This window comes from Euleptes europaea, chromosome 9 (genome assembly GCF_029931775.1).
Source record: "Euleptes europaea isolate rEulEur1 chromosome 9, rEulEur1.hap1, whole genome shotgun sequence".
Classification (NCBI taxonomy): Eukaryota; Metazoa; Chordata; class Lepidosauria; order Squamata; family Sphaerodactylidae; genus Euleptes; species Euleptes europaea.
The window spans coordinates 68,285,394-68,298,180 of NC_079320.1; the positions used below are offsets into that span (position 1 = coordinate 68,285,394).

Genomic DNA, 12,787 nt, shown 5'->3' on the forward strand with positions numbered 1-12,787 from the left:
TGGTGAAAGAACAATTTGCAAGTGGAGGTTGTGGCTGTCGAATTTAGAGGGTTAACAGGAGAAGGCAGTCACTTAGACACCAGGGCCTTAAAAAAATTATCGGCAATCATGCAATTACTTTTTTAAAAAATGTGTTCAGACTTCCAAAACTGTGCTGGGAAACATGTGTCGTTCAGCTCAAGTGTGGCTGATCCAGACAAAAAGGAGGAAATAAGTTTTCCTGACCAGTGATCAGGAAAAAGCATATTTAATTACATTTTTTTAAAAAAAGTGGGCCGAGAACAGTTGCTAAACTCGCGAATGCCTTTTGCAGCACAACGTTTCTGCGTCTCAGGGCAGCTGTGGTGTCCTCATCACCCCTGAAGTAGACAATATAATGGATAAATGACTTCCCCTTGCATGACATTATTAATTTTTTTGCCAGAAAGCATGCCTTTTCGTTGTTTAATAGCACTTGTAGCATTCTGAAGAGGGAATATAACTGAACAGAGGCTGTGTTGTTTTGGAGGTTTTACAAAAAAGCAATCCGTAAATATCACAAGTAAATGTATAGTCTAAAAACCAAACAGTATAAAAGATCTTCAGCTTCTTTAGATGTCCCTCTGATCCCTGCATCATTTCTTAATGCCACCCTCCCCCCCCGTTTTCTTTCTCATGGTCGTTCCTGTTCATCCTTTGCCTTTTCAATCTCTGTCCCTCGCCCACTCCTTTCCGTTGTCTTTTTTCTATCCTCTTTCTCACATGTACCTAGTAAGTAAAATTACTGAACAATCTCACAATTTGAGATTGTCTTTGTTCTTTTACTTTGAAGCACTGGGTGAAGTCTATCAAACGGTTATGTTTAATAACTTTTAGTTTATGCAGTTAGTTGGTTAAGTAGACATTAAAAAAATCGAAGCAAAATTAGGCACTTCAAAGTCTGTAATGTCAGCAGGAGAGAATTAAGCAAGTATTTAACTCTCCCATGGTAATTGGTGGGAGCTAGGAGTGTGAAATTTGGATTAGGTTGTGCCCAAATGGATTTTTGCTGTTGTTAGTGCTGTTGGCCTCATAGGATAGGTGAGATAAAGTAGATCATAGAATCATATAGGTGGAAGGGGCCATACAGGTCATCTAGTCCAACCCCCTGCTTAATGCAGGATCAGCCTAGAGTATCCCTGACAAGTGCTTGTCCAGCCTCTGCTTAAAGACTGCCAGTAACGGGGAGCTCACCATCTCCCTAGGTAGCCGATTCCACTGTTGAACAACTCTTATTGTGCCTGGTGACACTGTATCTGGTGAGAGCCAGCCTTTAAAAAAAAAAAGGATTTCTCTAGAAAACCTGAATGCTTCCCCACAGAAGGTTTGTGTTCTCTATTAACAGTACAGATATACTACCCTGAAATGAGGTGTCCCGCTGCAGGGCAACCATTTGTCCATATTGCAACATTTGGTTTAGTTCTAATGCAGGGGTGGGGAACGTCAGGCCCGGGGGGCCGTTTAAGGCCCGCGAAATCATTTGGTCTGGCCCTTCGTGGGTCCTGGCAGATCTCTAGCTCAGAAGGATCTAAGACTGGCGATCTGCCCCCTCCCGTGGACAGGAATAGCCTCTATTCAAGGCAGATGTGAGTTTGTTTTGCTGAAAAAATGAACCTTTTCCCCCACTTGCAGAAGAGTCATCAGCTATGGAGCTGCTAGGACCGCCCAAGAAACTGTGTTAACCCTTTGCCCACGGGGGTGGGGTGTCATCTGGGGCTTGGTCAGCTAATTTTTAAGTTGATAATTTTGTATGGCCTGAGAATGATGTTATAAATATCCAAATGTCCCTTGGCCGAAAAAAGGTTCCCCACTCCTGTTCTAATGCATACACGTAAGCAGGGGTGACCCATCTGTGCTATTGGGGAAGTGGTGATATGAGCAAGGGAGCTTTAAAATGGCTGTTAATCAACTTATAGGAGCTTATGGGAAATTCCCGTCCTTCAGAGAAAATATAAATTGCCACTGAAAATTGAATGGCAGTTTCTATAGTTGCAGCGTGTTCTCTAGGCAGAGTTTGGTCCAACAACTGGTGTGGGGGGGGACTCAGAATCTCCCACAGTGTTAGAGGACATCCTTGGGCTTCAGACCTCTAATGTAAATATTTATCTTCTCATATTTATTTATGTACTTTATAACCCACCTTTCTCACTGAGGCTCAAGATGGATTACAAAATACAAAAAAAGAAGAAGCGATCAGACAGCCTAAGAAATCCCAAAAAAAGTGCACTGGAATTACAGAATTAGAAAATGATGCAGACATGCCAATAAATAATGCAGAAAGTGGATTACAAAGTTAAAAGGCAGCGCATTAAAAATGAAAATACTGCATGCAATAATAAGTGCCACGGATCATACTCCCTTTATTTTAAAAAAAACAACCCTCCCGAGTCATTCCATTATGCTACAGCCCTATTTCCTATATCAAGATGCCCTCCTGAACACTTCTGTTTTACACATTCTGTGGCATATAGATGTTTGGATCCTTCTCTACTTCAAGAGGCAGCCCATTCTGCAAAGTGGAGGCTACAACAAAGGATGCACATGTACAGGCAGTTGCCCATCTTACCCTTTTTCAGGATGGCACCTTCAGAAGGCTTTGCTCACATGAGCAAGCTGTCGTGGTAGAACACAACATGAGAGGTGACTCCGCAGGGATGTGGGTCCAGGGCCATTAAGGCCTTTGTAGGAGATAACCGGTACCTTGAATTGACCCTGGTAATGAATTGGCAACCAATGGAGTGACTGTAGAATGGGTGTAAAATGCATACTCCACTCAGCAGCAGCAGTATTCTATATAAACTGGAGCTTCCAAGTTGACTTTAAGGGCAGACCCATGTAGAGTGCATTACAGCAGTGGATCCATGTGGTTAGATTGGCCAAGTCAAAGTAGGGAGTCATTTTCCAGGCTAAATGAAGACCAAATAAAGTGGGGTTTTTTGCAGCAACATTGACTTGTTTCTTCACTTATAATGCTGGGTCCAGTTCAACCTCTGGGCTCTTAACTGAGTCAGTGAGTATAAGCTGGATTCCATCAAATGTAGGAAGCGCAATGTCCTTCAAGACCTCAGCCTGCCCAATATCACTTCCCAGCATCATCTTTGTCTTACCAGGACTCTGTTTCAACTTAGCATCTTAATCAGAGCAAACAGGCGGTGGCTGAGGACTTGGGCGATTTGGATAAAGAAAATATACATCTGGTTGTCAGCCAACTCCAGTTATCACAAATGAATTCTCCCAGTGGCTTTACTTAGAGTTTAAATAGCATGGGTTAATAAGACTGAGCCTTGTGGAACCCCACAGGACAAGTTCCACAATGATGGCAGCTGGTGTCCAACAGTCCTATCCATAAGGAACGACTTAAACCAATCCAAAGCACATACCTTAATTCTTCCTTCCTTCCTTCCTTCCTTCCTTCCTTCCTTCCTTCCTTCCTTCCTTCCTTCCTTCCTTCCTTCCTTCCTTCCTTCCTTCCTTCCTTCCTTCCTTCCTTCCTTCCTTCCTTCCTTCCTTCCTTCCTTCCTTCCTTCCTTCCTTCCTTCCTTCCTTCCTTCCTTCCTTCCTTCCTTCCTTCCTTCCTTCCTTGATATTGCTTTAACGGCCAACTGGCCACAAGCAGCATTTGTTAAGATACATTTTGTGTTGGTGAAGACATTTACACAGAAGTCTTTGTATAAGAATTGTCACAAGCATTAACCCATAAAAAGTGCAAATGCAATACCATATCCACCTTATTCTATGCACCCCTTCTCAGCTCCTTTTTAATTTTTTCACTTTCTCTTATTTTGTTTCTCAGTTTCAATGGGTTGAAATTAAATCAAAAGAGTTTTCGGCTAAACATTAGGAAGCACTTTCTGACAGCAGTTCCTCAGTGGGACAGGTTTCCTCGAGAGGTGGTGGGCTCTCCTTTGGAGGTTTTTAAGCAGAGGCTAGATGGCCATCAGACAGCAATGTTGATTCTGTGAACTTAGGCAGATCATGAGGGAGGGCAGGAAGGGTTGCGTCAGTGCTTGGCTCTCGTGACCCTTTCTTACATGCCCAGGGTAATGCCGATCGTCACTTCGGGGCCAGGAAGCAATTTTCCTCCTGGCCAGATTGGCCAGGGATCCTGGAGGGTTTTTGTTGCCATCTTCTGGGCATGGAGTAGGGGTCACTGGGGGTATAGGGGGAAAGTATTTGTGAATTTCCTGCATTGTGCAGGGGGTTGGACTAGATGACCTTGGTGATACCTTCCAACTCTATGATTCCATGAACATGCTTGTGAAGGTAAAACAATTTATTTTAAATTTGCTATTAAACGATGAATAAGGGCAAAGACTAAGCTGCAGCAATATTGCCAAGTGAATTTGTGTTTCAGCAGTCTTTCTCCCATTGGAAAAAGTGTAGTTATTACCTTAATCCTCTTACTCCAAAAAATGTACAATGTTTTTACACAAATGATGTAATGAACATAGGTGAATTGTTTAAACAGAGCCAAAGATATATCATACTGTTAAACCATGAAACATTTGTAATCCAAGGTTTGCTTTCTTTGAGTTAATCTGTGATGCATGCAAACTCATAGAAATCAGCAGTATAAATTACTCTGTATTACAGCACTGGTCAGTTGCCAGGATGCAGATGGCAACTATCCAGGTATATATATTTCTATGGAAACAAGCTCCTAAAATGGACAGTGGTGAGGAATACAGTTTGGCAAAGTGCATTTTGATTGATTTATAATTTTGCTTTTCCTTCCAACAAGCCCACAAGGCGGTTTACGAACATAAAATCTTTATAGCCCATAGCAGTCCAACTAGATGACAGATGCTTAATGCATTTCATTTATCCCTAACAACACCCAGAGAAAAGCAGCTATTCACTTCCCAGTGAAACACAGGGTTGTACTATACTTTAAGAGAATCTGTCCTTTATATAAATCTAACCGAAAGCAAAAAAGTCTTGTGATACTGATAAGATTCTTCAACACACAGCATGTATTTTTTGCCTACTTTTAAGTCCTATTTTGGGTATCAGAATTGTCAGGATAGGACAAAGTTATCATTGTTTATTTATGGAGTAAAAAAAAAAGTCATCAGACAGATGAACTCCGGTAATGTTCTACTGGGTTTCATTTTATCAGTGATAACTAATTTGGCCCTTCCATCATTATCATGCAAGTAAAAGCTGGAGTTGTAATTTTGCAACAAGATCTTCTTCTCAGTCTTACAGCCCATTCTTCACCTTTTGGCGGCCGGGGATGGCGTGGCCGTGGTGCTGTCGCGGTGCCTCCAAACCCATTTCCTGGCTGCCGAAAGACTAAAAAGCCTTTCGCCCACTTTTTAAATTTTAAATGGGGCATTTTGCCCCATTGAGAACAGCGAGCCTGCTCCTGGAAAAAAGCAGGTGCAACAACGCCATTCTCCTTGTTGGCGTGCCGGGCCAAAAGGGGACAGGAAGCTGCCTACTGGCAGCTCCGCCTCCTGGTACACCCTGGGAACTCCCCTTGGGATGCTGGCGTGGGCCTTTGCACCAGTGGGATGCTGGCGGAAGGTCCAGGCAGTGTCCTGGCCTCCCCGCCAGTGTCCAACCCATCCTGGACGGTGTAAGTAGTGCCGACGGCTGAGTAGGGGACCTGAATTCTGGCACAGCCCCTTCCTGGCCTCGAAAGGACTTTTATCCTTGGAGGTCAGGAATGGGCTGTTAGAGCTAGAATGAACCTTGTAGTGGTGGCAAGTAAGATTTTCAGGAGCTAGAAAACTGGTTTCTAGTTCCTCTCATGAAATAACAAGGCACTGCATGGAGGGCTTCTCTAGGAAGAGTTTGGTATGGTCTGGCCAGTTTTATTAGGGTTTAAGGACATAAAGCAGCAGCTGTGCCCACTTGTTGAAAAAGTCCAGTAGCAGAGATGCCTAAGTGCAGCTTACAAAAGTTTCACAGTTATCAACTTTGAACAAGAGCTTGTGCGGACAATGTTGGGGGATCTCACCGGGATTCTCTTTTGCTCCTAGGAGGTGGCGTGCAATAAGGTTCAGGAAGGTGACGTTTCATTAGAATGTGACATGGTGTGTAAGGAAATGAAACGGAAAGCTTCTGAGGTAATGTCTCTCTTGTGGTTGTTGCATATTCTCACTGCTTCAAGACAGGGAAATGAGTGCAAGATTATTTCCCAAGAACATCAGGCCAAAAAACCCCCGAGAACGCTTTAAAATCAGATATTCATGTTCAAAAGCTGCCGCATATCAAACGTTTGCTTTGTTGTTTTTATGAGGGCAACTTGTAATATTATCTGTTTACCATGAACTGTTAATGCTGTGAGCCACTAAGCATGCTGTGGTGGAATAATGTAATGACAATCATTAACGTCTCTTGCTGTCTGTATTCTTGTCACAGTTTGGGGTGTCGCTTCTGCTTGAAAAAAAAAATCATTTTCCAGCCACTAGAGACAAAATCCCATTCACAGGGACAGAGGCGGGGGTTATCTTGTTGCGAAATAAGGCTTTTCTGTGCTGCTTTATCTATTATTGGCAATTGGAATGGTACAATAACAGTTGCCCTTCAAAGATCTCATTGCTTGTTTGTACACGTGCATTCTCCTCTATCACTTAGTAAAATACTTGGATTAGTTGCGTTGTAACTCATTCCATTTAACATCGTGTACAAACAAGGTTTTGAGCCTGTGTGTCTTTACTGACAAGAACTCTTCTGCACCATTTTATGAGATCGTTTTCTACACATCACTGGGAAAAGGACACATGAACACATGAAGCTGCCTTATAATGAATCAGACCCTTGGTCCATCCAAGTCAGTATTTTATACTCAGATCGGCAGCGGCTCTCCAGGGTCTCAGGCAGAGGTCTTTCGCATCACCTACCTGTCTAGTCCCTTTAACTGGAGGTGCCGAGGATTGAACCTGGGACCTTTTGCATGCCAAGCAGAGGCTCTACAAATTAAGCCACAGTCCCTCCCCACTGAGCCACAGCCCCTCCAGCATTAACATTAAATATGAACTCTTTTAACCATGTTACACAATGCATCACTAAATCCTTACCAGGGAGTTGGAAAGTAGCCACTGCAACACATTTTAAAAAGTGTGAGGAGCAGGAGAGAAAATGGCAAACCTGTCAGCCTAACTTTTGTCTCCCGTAAATTGTTGGGAAGTATTATTAAGGCTAGAGTCATTAAACCTGTAAAAGAGACTTGCTTCTGGCAGTGCATCAGCATGGCAAGTGATATCTGATGGTAGGAACCTTCTAACATTGTTTGAGAATGACAGCAAGCATGTGGATGATAGTAGTCCAGTAGGTTGAGAACCAATGGTTTAGCTCACTGTAAGGCAGCTTTGTAGGTTGTGTGTGCTCCAGATTAAAATAAATATATATTATCCCTGCAATAGTCTGTAAATTTGAGTTAAGAATTTTTTTATATTCACATAGATAAAAGAGGCAGAGGCCAGAGCTCTCATTGAAGAGGAAAAACGAAGGCAACAGGTACCTACTTTATCTTCCACTCCATTGGAGACAACCCTGATCTGCTTCTCTTGGTCTTCAATCCTGCACACAATTAGGGTGTTTAATTCTCACTGAAGTTATCTGTATGCCGGGTAGCAATCTTGCTTAATTGCTTAAATTCTTCTGCCTGAAAAATGTGATGTTTCGTAGTTGTGGTATCCCATTTGAATGGGACATGAATTTCTTTTACAACAGTATACAATACTATTAATATGCATCTGTGATTACAGAAAAAGAGCAGGCAGTATCTGTATGCTGTGTTTGCCAGATATTATTGTACGATTTACATTAAAAACATTGAACTGTCTAGTGCGCATGAGAAGCCAAGGTTTGTGTACATACCTTCTTGGCCTATAAAGACTTTAGTTCGAGTGATTAAAATCACATTTAATATTTCACAACAGGATGGCAAGATGTTTTTGTAAACCAGTATTTGAAATAACCTTTATTCAGAGCCAAAACAGATATAATGCAGGATTTCCAGGTTTTTTTCCTTCCCCTTATTTCAATTGTAAGGACTGCTACTCGGATCAGTAACATGGCGCTGGAAAGAAAGAAAGTAACCGTCACACAATTTTCCTGATCTAAGTCACCCCCATACACACTCCTGATATTAACGGGCAGTGGTAACTATAGGAGCTTCCCTGATCAAATTAGCTGCCATCAACAGCTGCTCTAAAGTAAAGGGGGAAAATGTTGGAAGAGCTGGTCAAGGTCCCCTTTTTCTCTTCTCTCCTGCCCTTAGTTAAGATGCACAAGTCAAATCAACAGTAATGCTAGGGTGTGCTAAATAGTGGCTTCCAGTGCTCTGTTCCCTCTTCAAGCTATTCACAGAAAATTTAGAGTTAAACCGGTCCTGATATAAAGCTATCTTACAAATTGTGCATGCACATGAAGGTGACTCTTCAAGAACAGGCACGCACTAAAGCCATAACTTTTCATTCTGAATAGAACCATATCGGCCTCTGGGGTAAACTTAATACTGGTTTAACACATCTATGACTAATGTACTTTCCATGCCTTGCGTTGACTTTTAGCCATGCTGATGAGCAAAATATAAAGCACATCAGTAGAATGACAGTTTGAAAAACAGCATTTCCAAACTGCTTCTGTAGAGAAATGTAGCTTTTTTTATTTGGAATGTTGTACAGTCCCCATTCTTGCGGTTGGCTATCATTAACGGATGATCCTAGATGGTGGTCAAATATACCGGTAGCAGGACTATATGAGATGTTCTCAGCACCGTCTTGGTACACTTTCTGTTGTGCAGGAAGATTGCTAGGAAGTAAGGGCTGACTCTACAAGAGAGGCCAAGAGAAGAATAGTGGTTCCCAAGGTGTAATGAAGATGGTGTGCAGCAGAGAATGAGCTCATGGGTTCAGGGGCTAGGGAGAGGGATCGAATTGGGCGGAGCTGTGGCCCTGGGGTTGAGCCATCTGTCTTGCATGCAGGTTCAGTCCCCAGCATCTCTAATTAAAAGGATCAGATGGAGGGTGACATGCGAAACCTCTTTCACAGAATCTGGAGAGCTGCTGCCAGACAGGCAGGATAACATTTGAACCATGTTGTCAAGTGGATGAAAATACCCAAATCAGGGCCGCCATCCTTAGGTAATTTTGATTAGAGGAGTTATTAGACCAAGGGTTTACCAGTTTGTTCATGGAGGTCTCGGTGCAGCATATCTTCATGTGTTATTTGTGGAGCTATTCTGTGCATGATTTTGTTATCTGTGGAGGGGGAAGACGCACAGATCTCACGGTGATATTTGCCTTTTCTGCCTTCTGAACGCTACAGAGTCGGCACATCTCAAACCAGCACTGTGTCAAAAATGCACCTTAACTGGTAAACACAATTAGTATGGTGGCATCTTAAAACAATCTCGCCACAGCAACATAATGATAGCGGGCTTACTCTCAACTCCAGGATACCAGAAGAAGCAACTATTTTGTCTACACCAGTGGTTCCCAAACTTTTCAGGCCACCGCCCCCCTGGTTCCGCAAACTTAACCCCAGCGCCCCCTTCCCTATCCAACAACACATTTGAAGGGGCCCACCTCTAGCGCCCCCTGCTGTCCCCTTGCCTCTTAGTGCCCCCCTAGGTAATCTCAGGGGGTGGTACTGCCCACTTTGGAACCCCTGGACTACACGGATATTATCAGTTCCTCTTCTGAATGGAATTAAGCCCATATATCGTAGTGTGTTTAAGGGAATGCTTGTTAATTGAATGATGTAGTGAAAAGGACACTACTGCCTTATAGCTGATTTTCCCAATTGAACTAGCACTGAAACAACAGAAGTTTGTCATCAAAAGCATGAGTGCCAGGAAGCTTTTTTCCTTTTAATGAAAGATTCTAATCTTGAACACTTGTTGTTTAAAAAAAAAAGCTTAAAAAAACAAACCTTTGATTCATCTCTTCTCTATACACCCCTCCACTAACCCTATGTTTGCTGGAGAAATTAAGAGCATTAAATGCTACTAGTAAAATTGATACTAGACATGATGCATATCTGTTCTATCCAGGATCATATGAGCATGTCTATTATATTAGGTGCTTTGGAACACAGGCAGGATAATTCTGCTGCAGTCATCTTGTTTGTGGGCTTCCTGGAGGCACCTGGTTGGCCACTGGGTGAACAGACTGCTGGACTTGATGGGCCTTGGTCTGATCCAGCAGGGCCTTTCTTATGTTCTTATTCAATTTGTCATCCCATCCTTTCTCCAAAGAAATAATCAGCAGTGGGAGCTAGTATCTTAATTCCACTAAAAGAAGTACTTTGGTTAAATGACCAGTGACCTTATTAGTGCTGTTATGAATATGGATGCCCTCTAGAAGTCAGTGGAAGTCATCTTGTGGCTTTAATATGTGGGTTGAGGGATAGGGAGGTTTTAATATACTTAAGTATACCTGGTATACTAGAAGCTAAAATGACTAAACTGAGGCTATCGTATTTTGGTCACATTATGAGAAGACAAGAGTCACTGGAAAAGACAGTCATGCTAGGAAATGTTGAGGGCAGCAGGAAAAGAGGAAGACCCAATAAGAGAGGGATTGACTCAATAAAGGAAGCCACGGCCCTCAATTTGCAAGATCTGAGCAAGGCTGTCAAAGATAGGACATTTTGGAGGACATTGATTCATAGGGTCGCCATGAGTTGTAAGCGACTTGAAGGCACTTAACACACATACCTGGTATTGGATTTTAGCCTCCTCTGTCCCCCTACCCTCCGCACAACTACACCCCCAAGTAATGTAAATTTATCACCCCATTTTTGCAACACGGTTTGAAAAAAAATCAATATTTTCTGTTTCATTTTCTGCATTGTTTTAATTGTTTCCTGTTTGTTTTTACCTCCTCCAGGCTGAACTGGAGGCTTTTGAGAACAGGCTGAGAGGACGTCGAAAGAACAAGAGAAAAAAGGACGAAGTTAAAGTGGAACCATCTCTGTGGCAAAAATATAGGAAAATGATTGTCCTGCCTGTGTGTGGGGTGGCTGTTGTGATGGTTGCGTGGTTCATAGCCTACAACTACTGAATTTTTAATACTAATTTCTAGACACTTCAGTGTGATCACAGATAGCTGCTAAAATGTTAGGTGGTGTAAAGTAACAATACTCAGTTGCGAATTTTAATAGCAATCATCCTCTCTTCATCTGGAGGGGGGGGGGAAAAACCCAAACAGACCTCAATCTCTATCCTTTAGGTAAAAGTCAATTTAATATATTCAAAGTTATTGAGGTTTATGCAATAAAAAGTTATGCACTCTAGATGATCATGCCACGCCATCAATCCATTCAGATTCTCATAATGTTCCATGTAGTGAGATCCTGTTCAGTACTATTCCTGTCCAACATCCATTTGTTTCGAGCCATGTTGAAGAATATTTATGCATGTGCTGGGCTTACATAGTAATTTTTAATGATGCGGATCATAGGTGGGTAGAAGAGGGAGCCCCCCCCCCCATACCCAGTTGATTCATACTGTAGAAGTCGAACATTTCTGCTGCCTGTTGGGATTGACATGGTTTTGATTCATGAAGGGGTCAGTGTGCATACAACCTCTGCGCTTAATGCGTTATCAGTATTTTTAATATTTCACTTATCTACATTAAAACAGATCTCTTAAGCGAAATAGGAATCTGTTCTTGCTACAGTTTTAACTGTACTTGGTCAAAATCAAAAATGGCATTTTCTAATACAGTCCTGACTCTTCATACCCTTCAAGATACAGCTTTACTGAAATTTTGTATTTCTAATGAGACTTGTATGTTTCAAAATTGAACTCATGTGAATTGTCAATTGTATTTTGTGGTATTGTTTTAAATTCTTCCTGTGGTATTCTACATGGGGGGGGGAACCCCTAAGTCACACCGTTTTAAGGTTAATATCAATGACCCCTGAAAAGTAACTTTTCACAAAGAAATACCACTTTGCCACTCTAGGAGCAGTAATGATTATTAGGCCATCACACTATAGGGAAGGTGTATGATTATAGTTGATGTGATGACAGGTTATTTCTTAAGATTCAGTTTTGAAGGTTATGTATAAACATATGGAATACTGACTTAAGCAGGTGCTGTCAAGTTATAAAGCCCAGTGGTTGCTGTTCAAATACCTAGCTGACCTTGTAAACGTTTCTGTTAACAAATTGGCAGCCTTTTCTGAAACCTTGCAAAAATTGAAGGTTCAAGATAATTGCTCAAAAGTAAACCGTTTCTGTCATTAATTATGTAGGAAGCCCTGTTGGACCAGATGAGGAAGTATGGTAATTGGTAATACGAGTTTCTAGCATTCATCTGGCTTTCTTGCTGTACTTAAAATGCTTTTTCTGCTTCCTCGAAATGATACCCTCAAAGGAACTTGTTAAATCCAAGCCTACTGGACAGGCATTTCAGGTAAGGCCTGGGAGCTGCAGTAGAGTTACAGTTAGTCCAAGGTTGATTCTTTCACACATTGCCAATAGTGGGGCTGATTTTAATTATCACTGCACAGTACAAAAGTGTACTGACAACTTATGTATACCATTTTCAGGGTTATTCACAATAGTCGTATATTGTGCAAACTTCGGGTGTAGGAGAGTAAAGTCTGAAAACTTGCCACTTTCAACTTACTGTATTTACGAAGGTGCAAAATTGTGTCCTCTTTTTCCATTGCTTAATTGGAAAAAAAAACACCTAACATTAGAAACAAGTGATTCTACTATTGTACATTATTAAAACCCTTTAACAGCTGCTAACTTACTGCCCATGCCAATAAATTGTCAGATTTCACTGTTAAATATCTG

The 12,787-nt window shown here is 41.9% G+C and overlaps 1 protein-coding gene across 1 annotated transcript in view; it reads left to right on the forward strand.

The window, feature by feature from the left end:
* The window catches only part of NFXL1 (nuclear transcription factor, X-box binding like 1), a 72,291-nt gene extending 61,252 nt beyond the window's left edge, over positions 1-11,039 (forward strand). The window contains exons 20-22 of the mRNA XM_056855330.1: positions 6,006-6,092; positions 7,432-7,485; positions 10,866-11,039. Coding sequence (XP_056711308.1) covers positions 6,006-6,092; positions 7,432-7,485; positions 10,866-11,039 — 315 coding nt within the window. The remainder of the gene's footprint in view (positions 1-6,005; positions 6,093-7,431; positions 7,486-10,865) is intronic.
* Positions 11,040-12,787: the final 1,748 nt, after the last annotated feature.